The 21,302-nt window shown below is 44.4% G+C and overlaps 1 protein-coding gene across 1 annotated transcript in view; it reads left to right on the plus strand.

Moving 5' to 3' along the window:
- The window catches only part of MAST2 (microtubule associated serine/threonine kinase 2), a 293,497-nt gene that overhangs the window by 239,414 nt on the left and 32,781 nt on the right, over nt 1–21,302 (plus strand). Inside the window, 4 exon segments of the mRNA XM_061567563.1 lie at nt 8,049–8,124; nt 11,478–11,728; nt 13,709–13,784; nt 18,467–18,676. Coding sequence (XP_061423547.1) covers nt 8,049–8,124; nt 11,478–11,728; nt 13,709–13,784; nt 18,467–18,676 — 613 coding nt within the window.

A 21,302-nucleotide genomic window follows, 5' to 3' on the forward strand; every position in this document is an offset into this window, starting at 1 on the left:
ACGGCCCTCGTACTCGGACCACTGCTGTGTGTTATTTTACATTGTATGGATGCCAATGACAACTATTTGTACCTGCCAGGTATTCAAAAATCTGTGGTGCTAATAGCTTTTGAATCATATCTGTTTAAACGTTCCATATGAAGCAGTTTACAAGACAAATACTGCGGGCGATAAGAACAATCTTGCGCTGTGAGAGGATATGATTACCAATAGAATTGTCAATTAATAAAGGGAATTGATACCTTTGTGACCAGTGTGTCAGGAGGTGATGGTGCGTGTTTGAAGGGGTGTGCTAATCTGTCGTATGTGTTGTTGAGTACACAAGACAAGTTTAATACGTCAATTGGTGATTGCTGCTGCGTTGGCAGTGGTGCACCAAGCACAGTCAACAACAAAAAATCAACACACTCGTCAACAACACTGGCTTAAAATAAAAATAGTATTTGTTTTATGTGTAGTCGGCAACTTTTCTGGAAATGGCCTTCGTCATAGCACACAGCTGAGAGCATTGTATATGCAAATTGTGGTGGTCACATGGTATGCATGATGTGATGAATGCCTTCCTGCTATCTGTGAGTACACCCCATTGTGTTAGTATTTTTTTTAGTTGTCCACACTTCATATATATGTCATGTCATAGCGCTGGCTGGTGGACAACAGCGGCAGCTGTGGTGGACAGACAATACACACGCCGGTGAGCGTGAGCACGGTGTGTGTTGGCAGAGGGGAGGAACTAGGGTAAGGGTCACGGAGGACCCCATCTGGAGGCCCCTGGAACCTTATAGCGGGTTCAAGAAGGGAGGCGCGGTCAGGTCGGAGCCAGGCTGGGAGCATAAAAGGAGCCGAGAGCGGGGAGCTCGAGGCTGCCGGTTCTGGGAATGGTCTCGTCGCCGTCGTCGCATATCGTCTCCGCTAGACATTGCGCTACGAAGGAGAGTAGTTGGCTATCTCAGTCAGCGCCGTCAGTGTTAGGCGGCTAGTGTTGTGTACAGTTTAGGCAGAGCTACTGTGGAAAGTGTGTGGATGAGACCGTGAAAGTTGTTAATAAAGGTGCCTTCTAGAAACTCTCTCTGAATTATAGTAGGAGAGAGGTCAGTGCTTATAATTTCCTCGTACATAGAAACACCTTTAAATAACTCATATATTTGCTTTGACAGTGTTTTTTTATTATTAGTATTCCTTATCTTATTGTTATTATTCTTCGGAAGTATTCTCACGAGAGATAAAAGCTTCCTTCTGAATCTCGAAGTCAGCACAGTGTTACGGCACAAGTCAGGCACAGCCCCAGAAGGTGACAATGCAGAAGAACAACCACCAAAGTTGCTTGGGGTAGGCCTCTGTTACCCAGCATGGGATGTCGCTTTTGTAGAGCTATCCTCTCTTGAAATAACCGATGAATCTGGCTACTATTTATTTGAGTAAACAAACGCGATAAATAGCGTACAAATCGCACGACGTTTGCATAATTAAATCCTATGGTCACAAGAGACTTCCAATAAACTGGATCGGTGATGTCATCGCGGTCAGCCCTCGTCATCATCGCGTCGCCCAGGGCGCGTGCTCGTCGTTGGAGGCTGGATGTCCCAGTGCAAAAATGTATCGGTTAATGTTGATTTTTTTTTTGTATTAAACTGTCCAACTTTATGCTCCGTAAAAAGTAGTTTTTCCCATGTCGTTTTGCTCAAATTGTTATCAATATCAGTCCTGACCCTGAGCTGAGATGTGACCGAATTAAGTGAACAGCCAAAGTTTCCGGCAGTGTTTCGTGTAGTTGCTGGCGACTCGACTGACATAAATACTATACACTCCAATTCAGCACTGTCGATGGTCTTGGATCCCTGCCTGGATTTGAACCAAAGATGGCAGAGGTGGCTGGCTCAGAGTCACGAAGTCGGTATTGGCTTTTTCCACCATATCACCACCTTCGTTCATCATTAATTCATTTATAGTTTTGCACTGTCCCAGTGTATTTTAGTCGAGTGTCAGTCGATGAACTTTGAATATTATCTGTGAACTTGTGCAGTCATTTGTCAATCCACTGCAGAATGAGGGCCTCCCTACGCCATGCGGGTCGTGATAGTTATTTGACCACACTTCACCAGAATGGTCAGTGAAGTTTGGTGAAAGTGCGAGCTTAGGAGTGCTATAAAGAGTTATTTTTTGCTGCACTCTGCTGCCCACCACAGAGCCCTGCAGGTTATAACACCTGTTATCCATGGTGGTCGCCCATCCAAACACCATCCAGGCTCAACCCTGCTTAGCATCTGAGATCTGATGAGATTGGGCACGTTCTCGGTGATTTGGTAATATTATCCAATGCACTAGCATTCTGTATTTTATTCTATATAAACTTAATTTAAGCTTATCTTGCAACTTTAATGCACTGCATGGTACATTCCACTGATTTTCAAGCGTCACCATTTTTTGCATTCCTGTCAACAATCTTGTTGAGATTTGTTGTTCGTCTCGGATGCTAGATTTGAATTCAGATACGAGGCTGGAAAGTCAGGTTCTATTTGCACAGCGAAGGCTTATCGGGAGCGTTTGTGAGATCTCATGTTGTAGATGCTGGAAATTAAGCGTTATCCAGTCCCTGTTTTGACACTCACAACAAATTGCGAGATGTTCACTACCTCGCCTGGTATACAGAAGATCTTGGGGTTCGATCCAGACCCTGACGCCTGCTGTATATTTTTAGTTTGCATTCTATCTTCTTGTGATCGTGTGGATTTTTCTCCGGATCCTATTTTTTCCTCCACTTTAGAAACATGCATTTAGAGTATTTGCGGATATAAATGTCCACATGATAAGCCGTTTTTGAGCTATTATTTGTGGTCAGATTGCTTCTGAAAAAAAGCTATATAGCTAAGTCGCCCTTACCTGGTAAAATTAAAAATAGTTGAGTTTTTATTTTTTAATCCTGTGTGCGTCCATGCTTTTCGTTTTGTATGTATGTTGAACTTATTTCACACTGTACGTAGCCAACCGTGCTAATCGGAGGTGCGGGGAAGGACAAATCTCAGTGGGCTTTACCTGATAATTTGAGCCCATATCGTCTGTGGCTAGATCCCATCCATGGCATTGGTGTCTCTGTGGCATAGCTTTAGTTGACCCAACTTTGCAAATGGCAATTGGTGAAGTGAAAACTGGGTAAGGTTTTACCATTGCGCGTGACACGATGAACGTGAAATTTCAAGGTCCATGAACAAGTTTATTAAATGCAATTACATTTTCGTACATTAAAAATGAATCCCAATTAATGGGTCAATATCGCTCAATTATCCTGCAGAGGGAACTGGCCTTTGGAATAGAAATGTGGAGTTTGCACCACTGGTGAAGGAACAAAGTTTGGGATGTAAAGATGCATAGTTTTATTGATTAAATCGTTTGGCTCAGGATACCTGTATATAATTGGTTGTGTAGGAACTGATGGTCTTCAATTCGTTTATGTTGTATATGCGAGGGTCATGGCACCCTCGATATCCACTAGAGACCACTACATTCAGCGCAGTATATTCTTCAACCAAATCGTAACTCTGAGTCTTGGTAATTCTCTGAATCACAATGGGGGGCGGAGAGGGGGGTGCATTATCAACATTGCTTCCTTGAGCATGGGGGACACTTAAATATCAGTTCACTCTATTGTGTGTCTAATAGTATCTGGCCCCAGTCCAGGGAAAATTGGAAATCAGACATTTAACTCGTCCGTATGACCTATACCATTTTAAACAAATTAATATCTCAATTATAAATGTCCGTCAGCCGCATTTGTGTTTGGCCAGTACTGTCAAAGATTTCAGTTATCCTGTCAGCCAGTCACGTCTTTTATTATTTGTACACTGTGCCGTTGGAAATCAATTTCGTGGTGTTATGTTAACGGCGCTTTATTTCATCCCGGAGAAATGGAGCATGTGGATATTTTGTATCAAAATAAAACTTGATATTTTTTTTCTTCTCAAATTAAACATACATTTAATGAGCCTGACATTGCATGGTGTCTTGCCAAATGTGTTGAAGTGGGCATATATATATTTTTTAAATCATAATTAAAATGAAACGAGTTTGACTGGCTGCACCCTAGCTCCCCTGGGAACCAGCAGCACCTGTGCGTAGGCTGGAGACGATAGCCAAGGAAATACAATGAAAATCAATACCCAGAAACCCACTTTGCACTCTGCCGAGTGTGCAAGAGAATCGTTGTGCAGAGGCGAGGCTGCCGAGCACCATCGCACGTGATCTTTCACGGCTACGTCAACGTGGAACGTTGGGGAATAGATAAAATAAACATTTCATATTTGTTGTGCAGACGGTGTACAGATTGCAAGCAGTGTTTGTGTTCTGTTTTTTTACGAATTAAAGGCGCAGCCACGCGATTGCTCGCTCGCGCTATTTCTAGCGGGCGAGAGAGGCTTTTCACCTGAGGGAACGCTCATGAACCCCATTGGAGGTTTTTTGCTTGATCATTGGAATGCTGGCCCATTGTCTTGGACGAGGTGGAAGTACCCACACAGTCTTCTCAACCACACGTGACCAGTCCATCGACTCACTTCTGGGTGGAAAACAGGTGCTGGGGGATTTCAATCAAACGTGCACATTTTGCAATAGAATATGATTTTGCAGTGATTTCAAATTAACATGTTAATATTCTTCATTGGCCTCTCGCTCCTTAAGCGGTTATGATTTATAATGCGACACGCGTAAATGAGTGTGTCGTCATCTCCTGGTGCACGTGGCGTTTTGTTGTTGCGTAAACGTGTGCCGATGTGCTCGTTGGTATCGGTGGATTCATTGATCAATTTCGTGCCTCATTTGTCAAGCAGTCAATGAAAGGCTGAGTTATAAACCGCGTGAGAGCAATTTAGCTTCATAAAATACCTTCTCTGCAAAGGAAACCAAAACAAAACCAACAATCCAGAAGTTCAATCAAAACGTAAAAATTAGCAATGTTTACAAATGCAGATATACATAGCTAAATGATTTGAATTTCAGTCGGCGTAATCGTTATATACAGTCATTAGGTGAGCTTATTATTTATAAATCATTTCGTGATACTTCGTTGGCAGTGGTGCACTAATAACAATAAAAAAACTCAACAGATTAATTATTAAATAGCACCATGTGGCCTTAAAAATAATATATGTATAGAAAGAAATGTTTTGGGCACAGGTGTGTTTTGTTCATGGCGGTTAAATACCTTATTTGTTACGCAATAACTGTCTAAATAGGACATGAATAAAATATACTTAAATATAAAAAGGCCAGAGAGGTGATTTCCCCATATGTCACCTTTTATACATCATTGAAGAATGTTGCAATTTTTAAAGTTAAAACATTTATATTAATTATAGGTATGTCAATTTCGAATGTCAGTTGAGAACGTGGTTTAACCAAAGCTGACTGCCTAGAATTGAACCCAGGAATTTTGCAAGTGCAGGTTGAATGTTCGGAACATTGATCGGTCACCTTGTCGAATGTGTAATTCTGGGAATGATGTCTTAAGTATTCTTGTGAAATCAAAACAAGTTTCGGTAAAAATCACGGATCATGTTATAGTCCTCGGCAGGAATTAATTGGCAATATGGAAGCTGCCGCTTTTACTGTCGAGGTAAGATGCATTTGTCTCTGTGCACGTTGTTCATTTTGCCCAATTTTCGGGCAGTCCTTGGGTGAATGTGGCAAATCTTCAAGAGGAAAAGTCTCAAATAGGAACAAACTTTATACCAAAGTTGTGTTCCTATCGGGGCATATTTACCAGAATTGTAGTGCCCCCTCTTGCTTGATACACAAGGACAGACAGCTTGTTAAAGTTTTTTTTTTTTTAAACCCCTTGCTCTGTGAATTACCCCTGCTGATTATTGCAAGCTCGGTCCTTATTCTGAGCTGAAGACATTTGAGATGTGTGTGTGACTGGCCAAAGTATTGTGACTGTCGGCAAGAGGAGTCGGCGGTCATTACACAACCTCAGTTCATTAGGAGGAAATTGGAATCGCAAAGTCGTGCCGTAATGCGATGAGGTGGGAGTGCGATGTGGTGCGGCGACGCATTAGGAATTTTAACGAGAAGGCTCGAAATGTGTGCACGGGGGATGGTGGGGGTGGGGTCACATTGGGTCATCGAGTCCATTCCACTCACACACACACAGCAAAACTGCATTTAAGGGTGAATTTTATTGAAACATTTGTGATATAACAATTGCGGCCTTTTTCTTGTAGTACACTTCAACCCGCTGCTGGATGAAGGGCGTCTGTGCCGTCTCAGTCCAGGGGTCGTTTGACCATACTTCACACTGGACTGGCGCCATTTCAGATATCCTCCGCTAAAATTGTCCGAGGAGGCTGGGAATCACAATTGGGTTGCGCTAACTACTGCCTGCGCCATCACTCCATCACCCCCTTAATCTAAAAGTTTCTCCAAAGCTCAATTCAGCTTTGGAGTGGTGCTCATCTCTGTTGGTGGCTCTGAGCCAGTGGTGATAATTAAACTTTCCCATGGCAGGGGCCATTTTCTCCACACGTTAACGACCGTTCTCACAAAGTTACGATGAGCTGACTCGGCTACATGCGAAGAGTCGAACTGTCCCTCCCGCACCTCCGATTAGCACGGTTGGCTACGTACAGTGTAAAAGAAGTTCAACATACATACGGGAGTGGGCTCAGTTTCACTTACTCGATGCTCCTTTTGGAAATAAGAGCATGGCACAGCCTTCCCCTGCGAACAGAATAATTGTATGTCATTAAAACCAGTTTTTGTTGCATCTTTTCTATTGCGTTTCCAACACAGCTTTTTCTTCAACCAACAAGTAGATGGGACGATGTTGACGACGATAAGTGACAGTTAATAACTACGGTCATTTTTTTATTGTGTTCCAGTCAGAATAATGTCGAGTACTATGTCAGACTGCTACGTCAACTTTTCGTGCTGTCAATCCTGGTTAAGTGGAACCAACCGTTAAGCAAGAAAAATGTACTGCTCACAGTGGAGAGAGACCGTACAAGTGTTGTAGTGTAAATTTGCATAGCAGTGAATGGGCATCCAACAGCATGGCAATAAAACAGATGTGAAGATGTTTAAGCACCAAATAGATACATTTTGTAGGGCATGTGCATCTTTCATTTGTTCTTGATCATCACGTTGTCTCACGATGCTGTGGGGCGCAAGGGGTGAACACCAAGACTTGACAACCGGTGGGGAGAGTGCGACGTTTACGTTTGATGAGAAGCCACGTGTGTGTTGAAATAGATGCTTGTGAATAGCGCTTGCCCCAACAGTTTGTTAAGGCTATAGGGGAATGTTTGTCTGTGTTGAAAATATCAAAGCAATAGACCACCATGACCCTGCATCTTTTTAATAACCCACAAACCTGTCAATATATTTTAAATCATATAGACACAAAAAAATTCTGTCAAACCAGGGCGACACTGGTTATGTGACCTTAGCCGTTATGGGTAAATGCAAATAGCAGTAGAATTCTGTACTTTGTCTTCACGTATGAACACAAATATTTATAGTCAATCGTCCCATTGGCTTTTGGAGACCAATATGATTGAGCAGGATTTTGTTTAAGCAAGTGAACCCTGGACTGACTTTGGATCTTCTCAACAATGTTCGTGTACTTGTCCACGCTTTTGATTTGAGGCTGTTTAGGTAGCCTAACCGCCATCGCGTTTGCCATTGGTAGAATTATAATTTTAGTTCCCACTACAGCTGCCTGCAATTCTGCCTGTGCAATAAGTGCACTGTGCTTTAGTATAGACAAACATATGCAGATAGTCTTTCGCAAGACTTCAACCATTGTTTGACAGTATCAGATCACATTTTCTCATTTAGATGCAGATTCAAAAACTTAATGAAAAAAATCATAAAATGAATATGTACTCTCCCCTTTATTCTCATGTGGGAATGAAAACACTTTGAGTGACCACAGCTCACCAGACCTCTTGCTAGACAGACACTCTCAGTGGGCCCTCTCTCTCTCTCCCGTGGTTGAATATGGTGCGTTGATCCGTGACGTATTTAAGCTTGCTTGTTGCGCATGTGTACGTGTTCAGAGATGGGCGCCGTTGGTCTCTGGCTTCCCTGCCCTCCTCGGGGTATGGCACCACCACCCCTAGCTCGGCTGTTTCGGTACGTACTGCACCACACTGCACCGCACTGCCCCGCACTGCCCCGCACTGCCCCGCACACAGCACGGCATTGAACTGCACTATGCTTGTATGTATGTTTATTTAACTTCGTTCGCACCATACGTAGCCAACCATGCTAATAGCAGATGCTAATCGGAGGTATGCCCTGGCTTGCACGTGTTTAGCGTGACACTTTATTACGCTCAGACTAATTGTCTTGTCTTGACCAGCACGAATTGGTGCTGAACCCTGTGCAGTATTATTGGCCTAACATTACGAAGAAATAGTGTGTACCTCTGCGTGGCGAGCAGTGGCATAGCCGTTAGCCACTGCACTGTGAATCCAGCCACAGAGGGTCGTTAGCGCCATCGTCGTTTCTTATGCCATGCTGGACATTACCCACGTAACAATTCACTTGCCTTACGGTACAAAGAATATTCACAATTCGCCAATGGTGATTCCGTTCAAAAATGCATATTGATTTTGCCCCTGTGGTACAAGTTGAATCCACAATGCCTGTCGGGTTTAAAAAAGTGGGACCTTTTTGCCAGTATCAAAGTATAAAAAATAAGAATAGGTTTTACTCTTTCTTGAAATAAACCAGGTGTTAAGATGCCTGTAGGGTTTCTTTCCATGGACCAAAATATAGGAATTGAAGATAAACTCTTCTTTCATGCGTACGTCATTGCATATGTCCTGAACAAAAATAATACGTTTTTAATCAATCATTTTATGGATTTTTAGGCGTGGCCTTAATGGGTTCCTGCACATACCACTCGGCCTCCAAAAAGTCTGCCATGCTGAAGGGGAGGCCGATCTGTTTGTCGATGTGTGTGTGTAATGTAGTTGTGCTTCTAAAAATATGTACAAATGTAAGATGTTTTATATGTACATTGGGTCAGCAGTTAAGCGTGCCACTGAATTTTGAACTTGTCATTGCCTGATATTAAAGGTCTCAGAATATTTGGCAGAATTTACATCCAAATGCATTTTTTCACGTTGTAGCATGAGGCTTCCAGTTGTTAACTTCGAATGGGCAGTTTTTTTTTTTTATCAGAAAACCAGTTTGGAAAATGTGTATTCGAATATTTCCTTGTTTTTCAATCGCATTTCGAACTCTACACAACTGCATCAAGAGAGAAAGAAATCAAGTGATTGGATAAAATGATAGAGACAATGTGATGCGAGAAAGTGACATAAAGTAATGAGATAAAGTGATGAGAGAGAAATGTTATTTATTTAGGGTAATTCATTATCATTATTCGCGAAATTTGCTATTCACGAGCATCTCCGGAACGTATCCCTCACGAATAAAAAGGGAATCCTGTATGATTATTTAGGCATAAATTGCAGCAAGGGAGCGATCACTTTACTGGCTGCTCGTGCTCACGACATATCCATCAATTGCCGAGAGAGAAAGAAAGAGAGCTTTCATTGGTGCAGTTTTAATCATAAGTAGATGCTCCATCCTAATTAGAATTAAACTCAACACATTCATCAACAATTCCCAAAAGAGAGAGAGAGAGCTTTCATTGGTTAAGTTTTTTATCGTCAGTAGACGCTCCATCCTAATTAGAATTAAACTCAACACATTATTCAACAACACTGCCTTATAAAATAGACCGAGAGTATATAGTCGGCGAAGTTTCAGGCAATGGCTCTTCACAGCACACAGCCTGTGAAGAAGGGATTTTGGGCAATACATTGCCTATTATATACTCTTTATTTATTAAGGCAGTATTGTAAAAAAAAACTATTTAATGTTGTTTTACTATGTGCTTGTGTGCTACTGCCATTGGTAGCAGCAGCGTCACTAGATAATCTTCTGAATTAGTTTGCTCTTCATTATCTCGCATCCAACTTCCCAGCTGCAACACATCAATTAGCTGTGCAACTTACTACTGTTACCTCTTTGACTTTGTCTGCATCTCAATCGACCCTATAACTGCATAGCCTACTGCATTGAAATGTGCCTGAATGTTGGAGAGTAAATACTAACTAAATTGCCCGGTAATGGGGGCTGCTTAATCGCTTGAAGGAAATATCATTCAACCAATTAACCGTGGGATTTCTGAATCTTGAGTATTCCAGTTACATTTATTCAAACAATAGAGCTGTCGACCTCTTTGGACTTAGCTGAATGTCATCATCAGTGGTTTGTTGCCCTTTCAACGCATAGTTTTAGTTGTGCCCACTTGGAAATCAACTCCAAGATCCTAATCGTTTCAGAAGTCGCCATTTGAAATTATGCGAGTAAAAAGCGTTTTATAAAAGTGGTTAATCCTAACTGCCAGCAGAGTGTGTGTGTGTGTGCACAGACGCATAGTCATGTACAGTTGTGCACAAATGAGCAGGCGGTTAACAGTTATTGCTTAAGACTGGAAGAAAGTTGTGCCCTTTTCAGCTGATGCCCTTTAATAAGGGCCCGTTGTTTATATGTGGTGCCTAAGCCAAATTTACAATGACCGTATTAGGATTCTATGGAAAGTCGTAGGGGTCAACCAAGGGAAGTATTCAGGGCAGTAGGAGAAACATCCCAAGCCGGCCTGCATGGATGCTTTCTTTCTTTTCTTTTTTATGCAGCACTCATCAGAGGGAACGTTCTTCCAGATGCAGGTACAGCCCAATGTTCTGAGGCTTTAACGCTTTAATGGCTAGCTGTGGGTGCTTCAGGGACGTGGTTAGCATCTCATGTTGACTCCACGCTCGGGCTTGCCCTTAACAGCCAGGAAGGTTATAGGTCACACAGCGGTTTCATGTTACCACTCTCAGCAGGAGCTTCTACTGAATGAGTGGTCATGTGTCGTGCATGTGTGTGTATGTGAGAGAGTTTGTGATTGTGTGTGTGTGTGTGTGCGCGCATGTGAGAGAGTAGGTCTGTGAGAGAGTGTCTGTGTCATTTTGTCTTCCCTGGGGCCGGCTCGAGACAGTTGTTTTTCACTCTCAACTCTGGCATCAATGGTTAAGGATTGTGCCAATGGGTACATGGGGGGCAGTGCAGTGGTTGTGGTGCACGTGTTCAGACAATCGCTCGTCACTTTCGACATCGTTCGCTACTCACGTGGGCCATGGCCGGGAATCAAACTGGGGTGCCGAGTTCATCGTCCAGTGCGCTAACCGCTGCTCCATCGATCCAACCGAGCCCATCCTGACCATCATTAAGTTATCACATGAAAAAGCATTTATGAGTGGACACTGTTCAAAGACTTGCATTGCCCTGGGCGGCGGGGGGGCAGCATTGCTGACAGGGGGCAGCGATGGGGGGGGGGGGGGGTGCAGTGGGTGCGAAGGTTCGGGTGAGGGCGGCTCCTCGGGGCAGCCCCCTGACGGTGTCTTGTGTTCACCCACACGCAGTCCTCGTGCTCGTCACAGGAGCGTCTCCACCAGCTCCCGGCGGCGCCCACTGCCGACGAGCTGCACTTCCTCTCACGCCACTTCTGCAGCACGGAGCACCTGGCCGACGATGACGGAGGAGGGGGAGGAGGCGGAGGTGGAGGAGGAGGGGGAGGTGGAGGTGGAGGCGGCGGTGGCGGCAGCTGCGTTAGCAGCGTCAGCAGTGGCGGACGACGCTCGCCTGCGCTCCGCCCCCGCTCACGCAGCCTCAGGTGCCCGGGATTGTTCCGTCCGTACACTCGCCACTCCGTCCGTCTGTCTGCCCATGTGTTCGTCCATCCGTCTCTCTGGCCCATTGCTTAGAATCGGAATCTTGATCAGAGTTTGTATTTACACTGGAGGAGGAATCCGATAAACTACAAAGCTCTTTTTCACAGGTGTCCAGGAGGGGTGGCTCCCACAGCTCCAGCTCCTGCCCCACCTCTGCCCCATCTCCAGTTTTCATGGTCACCTCTTCTTGTCTCACACATCCTTTCTTATTTGTTTATTTCACAATAATTTTCTGATTGTGCTGTTACTACCTTGTCATGAGGTGGTAAAATCCATTCGGGGATATGCTAGCAAGCAGGGCATCTATCCTGTGCTATAAAGGCAATATCAGAGCTACTACTGATCGCAGAAAAATTCCCAAGGTTCTGTAGTTTTGGCTCTTACATAAAGTAGGTGGTGGTGTACTTTTGCACATCCGACTGTAAAGATGTTCCTCGGCTGACGATCAAACACAACAGGCTTTGTCCTCAAGAGCTGCAGGATTCTGAATTACGTGAAAACACAAATGCACTGCCGGTTGTATTCTGTGCAGCCAGGCTAACCTGGGCGTTGAGTAAGCCATGATCCCTAGTGACCTCAGCGTGTAATGGGTGCGATGTGTGCGCGCGTGCGTCTATTTTTTGTGAACTTATAAATATCTAATTACGATTTCAATATAACACGATCTACCCTGACCGATACACTATTTGTGCGGCGATGAATAAAGGATTTAATCAATGCCAAAAACCCTCCAAATGTTTTGCAGCACGAGTGTGTGCATCAAAAGCACGTGGTGTTCATATTCCGCCACCACCATTGTGTGCCGAGTGCTTTTTAGCTGAAACAAGGGGCCGGCTTTTGTGGATGCCAGAAATAAACCTCGCAAAGACAAGAGTGCTATTTCCCAAGCATCAACTTAATGCTGAGGGTGGAGTTGGTGGGCGAAGGAAGGATTGGGCGGTAGCGCACGTACACAATATACCGTCCGCAACGTTCACTTAACATGAAGATAAGGTTGACCACACGGCCACGGTGAGGCCATTAAAATCTCCCCTCTGTGTTGCCTTCCCCCGAGAACTTGGGACCTCCCTTCGCTACGTATTTCGGGTTGTACCACACGTTCGGCACGACAGCCGACTTTTCCAGTTCCACATGCTGGGGAGCACGATTCTGTTGACGTGGAGCAACACAATGGACATCGTGTCGAACGGCAAGCGGTTCAACCCGGAAATATGTGGCAGAGCTTTACAATGCAACCGCCAAGACCTTACGTGGTGGTGTAACTGAGGCCTGTGCAACAGAAGCATGGGTACACAGGGTTGTTTTCAGTGACTAATTAAACAAAGTTATTCTTTGGGTCTTTCAGGAAAGCCACGTAGATGGAAAAATAATAATCACTGTAGCATTGGATTGTGCACTCGAGGATTGGCTTGCGATTTAAAACTGGATGCATTTGGTCTTCTTGGAAATAATGGAGCCTTGATTAAATGTGAAAATGCTGTGCAGTCAAATTCAGGGCAAAGTAACCAAAATCATTGTAAAAACAAAACAAGCCACGATATTTAAGCAGCTATATATTTGTAATGAATACATGAAATGAAGACTTGCAGGGTGGCTGGGAATATGCAGATGAGAGACACAATTGTATTAACAATTTGCATATACCGCATTAGATGATGAAGCCTTTATTCTTGCATATTGCCAAATGCGAAAATAGAATGTTCCAATTAAATATATATATATAATCCCCAGTGGTAAATTGGGCAAATGAAAGAGGTTTTCCCATCTATAGGGAAGCACATTCTGGTGAAAATATGCAAGAGCAACTAACATTCAAGTAATGGCCTCTTGAGTGTGAAAGGGCAGGCTGTAGAGAAGGAGGCTGTTGTGATGACGGTGGCGGTGGTGGTAATGATGGTTATGCTGTTTTGTTTGTTATTCAGCCCTGGGCGTTCCCCATCTGTGTACGACAATGAGATCGTGATGATGAACCACGTCTACAAGGAAAGGTTCCCAAAGGTAACACGCTCCTCCGCTCAGACAATGCACTACGGTTTCACAGATGTCTGCTGGACATTTGTGAAAATCTTCGTAGATCATCGTATTTCTCCAGGATGAATAAAGATTTCGACTGACAGGTGGAAGTGACTTGTGCACCTGCGCAGGTTCTCGCGGTTGTGCTGTATAACTCTCGGGATGTAGCGCGCGTTGTTCGGCACGATGCCGAACGTTTTGCTCTGCCCATCGAGAGTTTCTTCAGGAAATCAATGAAAGAAACTCCCAGCGCCTGGGTCGAAACGTTGGGACATCGTACAGAACAACATGCGGTACAACCCCAACACATCGGAGAGCTAAACAAGTGATTTGTTGTTGGTCATGAGATGCCACAGATGGACTATGATTGCCACTTCTTCCACAATCATTGCTCTTAAACGATAAAACGATATTTATTTTACCATGTAAGGTCCGCTGAGCTATATAGCTATTTTTCAGAAGCGACTTGACCACAAATTTTTCTCAACGAAGTGGTTTATCATCTGGAAATTTATAGCAGCCAAATAATCTAAACGCATGTTTCTAAATGTGGAGGGAAACACCGGGGACAAGGAGAAAAATCCACGCGACCACGGGGAGAGATAGAGACACGCAAACTTCAGATATACAGGCGTCAGGGTCGGGATCGAACCCACGACCTCCTGTATACTAGTATGTGTGTCGCAAGCTGACCGACATTAGTTTTGAGCTTGCAAAACAATCACAATGGAGTTTTTTGAATCGCACCATGTTCACAAATTAATTGTGTGTAGTAATTTACGACATCCTCGGGCTTGGCAGCTGGCAGCATTAACTGGCAAATGCCATCACACCGGCACACAATCGCCTTCTATAACAGCAATGGCAGGCGGCACGGTGCGGTAAATTATCCGCGCACCATATTGTGCAGCTGTGATGGAATAACATCATACCCACACAAGCTGGCGACCACGGGGGCTGTCTCGCCGACAGGGTTGCCTGTGCAATGCGTTGCCTTACCCCGCTTATCTCACCTGTTGTGGTGAACACAGCACCGGGCCGTAGATTTTATTTAAAGCTCGCGAACCCAAAGCACCGACCTCAGGGTGGACTTTACGGGACACCGTCGCATTCGTCTTCATCAGAGTGAAACCACACATGCATAAGCGTAGGGAGCACAGGGGAGCAACGCAGTTTAGAGTGAGCATGTTTCGTCATCCCACCTGCAGTGTGTCTTTAAATCCGCAACACAAAATGAGTTTGGCTCTAAACAAACATAAGCAATATCCTCTCTCCCCCCATAGAGCAAGTGCCACGAGCGCACATTTGTTAAGGTCAGACCAGCATACAAGGCAGTGGTGTAGCCAATGCTGGTGTTACATACCATACCAGACACTCATTTAAGGCTAAGTCAACCTAGGGAAAGCTCAAGACGAGTGCAGATACTGCTTTCCACTGATTTTATTCCTGACTGGGAATTGAACTGAGGTCACTGGATTTGGGTTTGTAGCGCAGTGCGCTAACTACTAGACAACCGCTGCCCACACATTGAAACGCACACGCACGTACAAGCGCGCACACACACCAGAACATGCACACGTACACATACGAGCACATGTGCCTATATCTAAAGGACATCACTTTTGCTTAAGATTTAATCTCGAAGCTGACCTACATGTGCGAAGTGAGGGGGGGGGGAAAGGAACGTGTTTTTTAATGACATCATCTTTCACCTACATCACCTCTGACAACAATGCACGCACATTTGTTGAAGCTTGTGCGTGCATAGTCATGGATTACAACCTGAATGCATGAATAAAAAAGTGATTACTTAGCCTGGATAGACTGCTGGAGAAATTTGCATTTGTGCAATCCAATTCCTGCCAGCAAGTACAGAATTAGGGTGGTTGTGTGCTCAGCACCATGTGTACACAACAACATACGCCATTCACCACGACGTGTCGGTGACGTCACCATTATGCTTGTGCCAGGCTAAGTGCACATTGAGGCCACGTGAAGTGTCCAAGGCTCGCTGGCAGGAGGTCATGGGACAGTCCCAGGTGCCATGGGTTAACTAACTGAGATGACTAGCAAATGCACCACCTGTACTCCCAGCTGTGCTAACTTGCTCCATTTTAGTCGCCTGGCACTCCGCTCGTTGTTGTGAGCGTCGCTCCTCTGCCCTCCACTATTGTTGGAAGGTGACTGCCTTCAACTGCCCAGTAGCGTCCTTCACGAGCTTCCTCCATAGAGGCCGATCTTGACACCGCTGGTACTAGGCTCTCGCAAGTCCACTCAGCTCCATATCCTCCTGTACCATATCAGCCCATCTCCATGTGTACAAACACACACATAAGCATGCTTCAGCTTAAGTGCAGTCGCCAGGACAGTATTGAATGTTTTCACTGCTCAGCAACCCACATAATTAGCAAGTTTATTCTTATATATAAAAAAAAAATTTGTTGCCAGATGTGATTTGGCAGTCGAACACTATCAGAGTTTATAGAATTCTCCCATCGTGCCTAAGGAATGTGATCTCTAAATTAACTTGCTGTGCAATTCTGCATGTGCTTGCAAAGATATAGATCCCCTGCTTCATTCCAAATGCTGTCAGCCAGAGCATATTAATTCGTGGCAATGACAGTTGCTGTGAAACTTCATTGTAATCCTGCCAAATCGCATTCTACTACTGGACATGCAAGACAACAATGGCTATCGGTATCTGCTTTGACCTCGCCGAGACTGACTTAGCCTAAAATATCAAAAAAACTTGGTTGCAATTTGTCAAAATAGCTACATATTCATGGCCACAAATATACACTCAGCAGCCCATCATTTCAGAATTCATGTGAAATTGTTGCCAGGAAATTGAGAGAATAGAATAGCTCTTGAAAATAGTTTTGCGCGATGCGCTAACACAAGCACCCGCTGCCAATTGTGCGAGCGCATTCAACGATGACAACAGTGGCTCAGTGCTAGTTGCCTTTAGGGTTTGGTCGGTCGTAGCAGGGCATGGCTCTTTGACCAAAGATGAACAAAGCACAGCCCTAATGAGTCAAGTCCCCTGCGCTGCAGCCTTCATATTAATGCCAAGCCATCTGTTAGCCTATTAGCGCACTGCACGACTGCTGCTCAAGCACCGCCAGAAGTATGGTTTTAAAATATAAATCAAAATTTCAAGGTCACCAGGGAGGTGCACTGATGATGATGACGCCTGGGAGCGGGACCCAGCGTAGCTAATTTCCTCCATTCCAGAAAATTTTAAATAAGAAAGTAATTATTTTATCAAAGTGGATTCTTGTTGCTATGCTTGCATTCAAACTGTGCATGTTAAGAATGGTTGATCAACGATTTATGAAATTTGTGCAAATTGTTTATAAAATGTACCTTCATCAAAATGGAACAAATGAGATAGTATAATTAGCAAGACAACATTCGGTACAGAGTGCAAAATAAACATAATGAAGGAGATAGAATAATCGATTCTTCAATTAAATTATGACCGAGAATCGTGATGATTGATTGACACGCTGGCGAGGGGTATTAAGCTAATTGTTAAAGGCTTTATTCTATTTGAGTCCACATTGCCAAGCGTAGAGACTGTGGTGGTCTCAGCCTGCCCACCAAAAAGAATACAAGGTGAATGTCTATGGTTGTTTTGGGAGTCATTCCTCATGGTATGTCGGTCTGTGCCTTGCCGTACAATCTCAGTGACTCGAGTCCATACACAACCCCAATAGAGTTTCATGCCAGAACTTGCCAACGTCTTTCCATTGCTTCACTCAGCCCACTCAGCCTCATCATCGATAATATGAGAATAAAGGTGACCAGGTGTCAGCAGTGCTGGCCACACCACCCCTTCATGTGTTGTGCTGGCCTTCATGGGTGTACACTTCTATTGCTTGTCCTAAAAGAATAAATAGGGGATCTCTAATCTGTATTTCAAAATGTACTTTTATCCAAATGGAATAAATGAGTTAGAACAAGCAAGACAACGGTGGTGAGATGGCAACGGTGGTGCCATGGTGGAAAGATGTTAACTACCTTGCCTGGTGAACAGGCGGTCGTGGGTTAAATCCTGACGCCTGCTGCTGCTGTATATTTGAAGTTTGCATCTTCTTCCCATGTTCGTTTGCATTTTTCTCCGGGTCCTGCTGTTTTTTTTCCACATTTAGAATCAGCATGCGTTTCGAGTATTTGGCTGCTTTAAATTTCAGCAAGATAAGCTACTATGTTGAGCTATAATTTGTGGCCAGGTCACTTCTCAAAAAGAGCAAAAAAGCTCAGTGGGCCTTACCTGGTAAAAAAAAATATTACTTAGCGTTTATAGTTTTTTTTATTCCTAATTCTGTTCTTCTACAATTTTTGAATACGTCGTTTATGTTACTGTGTACCTGTGCCTGTCTGCGTGTCTCTTTGCACGTGTCTCTTTGTGCATACTCGTTTGTGCGCAAGTCTGCGTGTGTTGTCCCGTGTCTGCCGATCCGTGGTCCATGTCTGTGTGTGCACCTAAATCTGTGTTCCTGTGTTCCTGTATGTGTGTCTGCTGATCCGTGGCCTGTGTCCGTGCTCCCTTGTTCGCGTATTCGTGTTGTCCGTGCGCCTGCGTCTACATGTGTGTATGCGTGCCTGCGTGTCTACGTGCACACGATAGCATGCGCTCACCCCCCCTCTCCCTCTCTCATCAGGCCACAGCGCAGATGGAGGAGCGCCTACAGGTGCTGGTGGCAGTGAACGACCCCGAGGACACGCTACCGCTCGCGGACGGCGTGCTCAGCTTCATCCACCACCAGCTCATCGAGCTGGCGCGTGACTGCCTCGCCAAGTCGCGCACCGGACAGATCACGTCGCGTTACTTCTACGAGCTGCAGGAGAACCTGGAGAAGCTGCTTAATGACGTGAGTGGCTCGTAGCGGTGGCGGCTTGCTGGGCCATCGCACGTGATGTACGGCACGGAGGGTCGAGAACATTGGCGAGGTGCGGTGGCATCAACGAATTTGACCTTGATGCCATCACGAGTTTTGATACTGCGCATGCAGCATCCGTGGTGCTGCATGCGCAGTATCAAAACACATTTATAACTTTCTGTACGCAGCAATGCGTGCGCATAAACTGCCCACTCACAAAGTAGCTTTATACACAAGGCCACAACCCCACGTACGTTTACATACGTGCAGCATTGCTTACACAGTAATGGATACACACCTGGGCTACACACTTACAGTGTTACCTGTATGCACAGGACGAAATGCACATGTTTCGCACATACAAGTTCAAGTTTATTTATTAGGTATAGCCCTGTGAGCCATTCGGCTCTTGAATCGGGTGCAACCGCAACAAACAAAAACAATGAACAAAAAACATCTTAAAGTGAATATGTGATACCCTGCACTCACCACATGTACAGGACAAATTTGGCCGAATTTTGAATACTGTTTACATCTCTTGGGTGTATGTGGCAACTCTACTCCTTGTGCTTGATGACATTCAATGCGAGCAGTCAGGCTCATAGATGATCCAGCTCCCACTGATTTGCTCCAGTCACACCCATCGGTGGTCAGTCGACTCCTTGTCACTTTTCTATCGCTACTACCATGGCGTATTTTTATGCGAAATTAGCTCATTGATTCCTCCACCCATATTGAGGATTTGGTTTCATCTCTTCTATACTGTGGTCAAACCACCTTATTGCAGGTCACAACACTCTGATTTGTACTTCTTTCCTTTGGAATTCCCTTCTATCGTCTATTTTCCCAAGCTCGTATAGCCTTGCTGAATTAAAGTAATGTGTTATCTATTATCTATTACAACTGTGATTGTTCTGTTTAATTTTTGGGCCTTTTGGAACTGCTCAGCAGTTTCAGTTTCATTTATTAGGGTTTACCCTGTGAGCCATTCGGCTCTTGATTTGGGTTCAACCACAACAAACAATAAAATTACAAGATACACCTAAAATTCATTGTACACAAATCTAAACATCACATAAGTAAACAATAAAATCCTACAGAAAAAGCACAACCCGCCCATGCTAAGTACTAAAAGTGCAAAAAACAATCATAAAACAATACAGATAAAAAATGTAAGTATAAATCTATAAATATAAAAAATCTGGCCAAACCAAGCCCATCTAAAACTTACTAAAACAATGCTATATAAACAACGTAACAGTTTTCCCAACAAATGTTGTGTTAAAAAGAAAATGCAGCATTATAACGCCGTGTTCCACCACACGCATGCAGCACTGCGTCCACCACACAGCGAACGGTGCACCACACCTCTACCACAGCACTGCAGAAGGTGCACCGCACACAGAGCAACAACGGCGAGCATAACACACCACACATGCAAGGTATCACGCGCTGTGCACCGCTGGCACGACCACAGTGCGGTGTGGGCATCGTGTTGACTGCACGCACAGGAGCGCTGTACATGTTCACCACTTACACAGCACACAGCGTCTCTCCCCGCTGCACACACAGCTCCGCACGCTCAGTGTTTATTGCTCTGGCCATAATTCTGACACGCCACACATACTCCTCATCTAGCCAAGTGCTGTTAGCGAGCACCTATTAAGGCCAATGCAGCACACAAATCGGTGTTATGGTCGGTACCCTGGCCAGCAGCCTTTATCTCCGAGCGCTGTTGTCTACACACAGCTGAGTCGACCTAGGGGGAGGCGCAGGACCGACGCGACTGATTTTACTGGTGACCAGGAATCGAGCTGAAGTTGCCGGGTTCATGGCGCAGTGCACTACGCACCACTGCACCACCGTCTCACCGTACCTATATGCACACACGTGTAGTGCTGTCATGCATAAACAGTGTACATCACAGATCTGAAACACGGTAGGACCAATACCTCGGCCGTGGCTGATCATTGTTTTAATGTGGTGGGCTCACACGAAATTGATTTATTTTAGACGAAGGTACTTTGCAAACCCACTGGCTATCAACAAAGATTTGTTCATGAAGCCATCCATTTTTTAGACACAGACACAATTTCAACCGAGAAGATGGGTACAAACTTAGCAAATTATTTTTTATTTCTTCCTCTTACTGTTAACTGAAAATGTGTGATCTGAATCGCGTACAAATTAATAACTTGAAAATATTACGTTCAGTATATGGTTACAATTAGGAAAATCTCATTTACAAATAAAGGATTTTGAAAGGATTCTGAAACCTTAAACCCTTACAGTATTTTAACTTAAAATCATTGAGTAAAATAATAATTGTTACCTATTCATGTGGATCTATCCCAGCCTCAGTAGCCATGGGGGCATGTAGTGGAAAGTGAACAGTTATTGTCAGATGGTGTGACTCACACCTGCCAAAGGAATGTGGAATTTCTACTCCTAGCACAGGGTTATGAAAAGAAGATGAGCATTGACCCTGGCTTGTTTGAGTGGGAAGCCAATGTGATTTGACAGCAGCAGAACTTTAGCTAATTTGTGATTAAATGTCAACCCACTGCTGAATGAAGGCCTCCCCTTGCCTTGTCAGTCATGGGGATTATTTGTCCAT

The sequence above is a fragment of the Lethenteron reissneri genome, chromosome 39 (genome assembly GCF_015708825.2).
Source record: "Lethenteron reissneri isolate LAM-NWPU_2019-01 chromosome 39, ASM1570882v1, whole genome shotgun sequence".
Taxonomy (NCBI): domain Eukaryota; kingdom Metazoa; phylum Chordata; class Hyperoartia; order Petromyzontiformes; family Petromyzontidae; genus Lethenteron; species Lethenteron reissneri.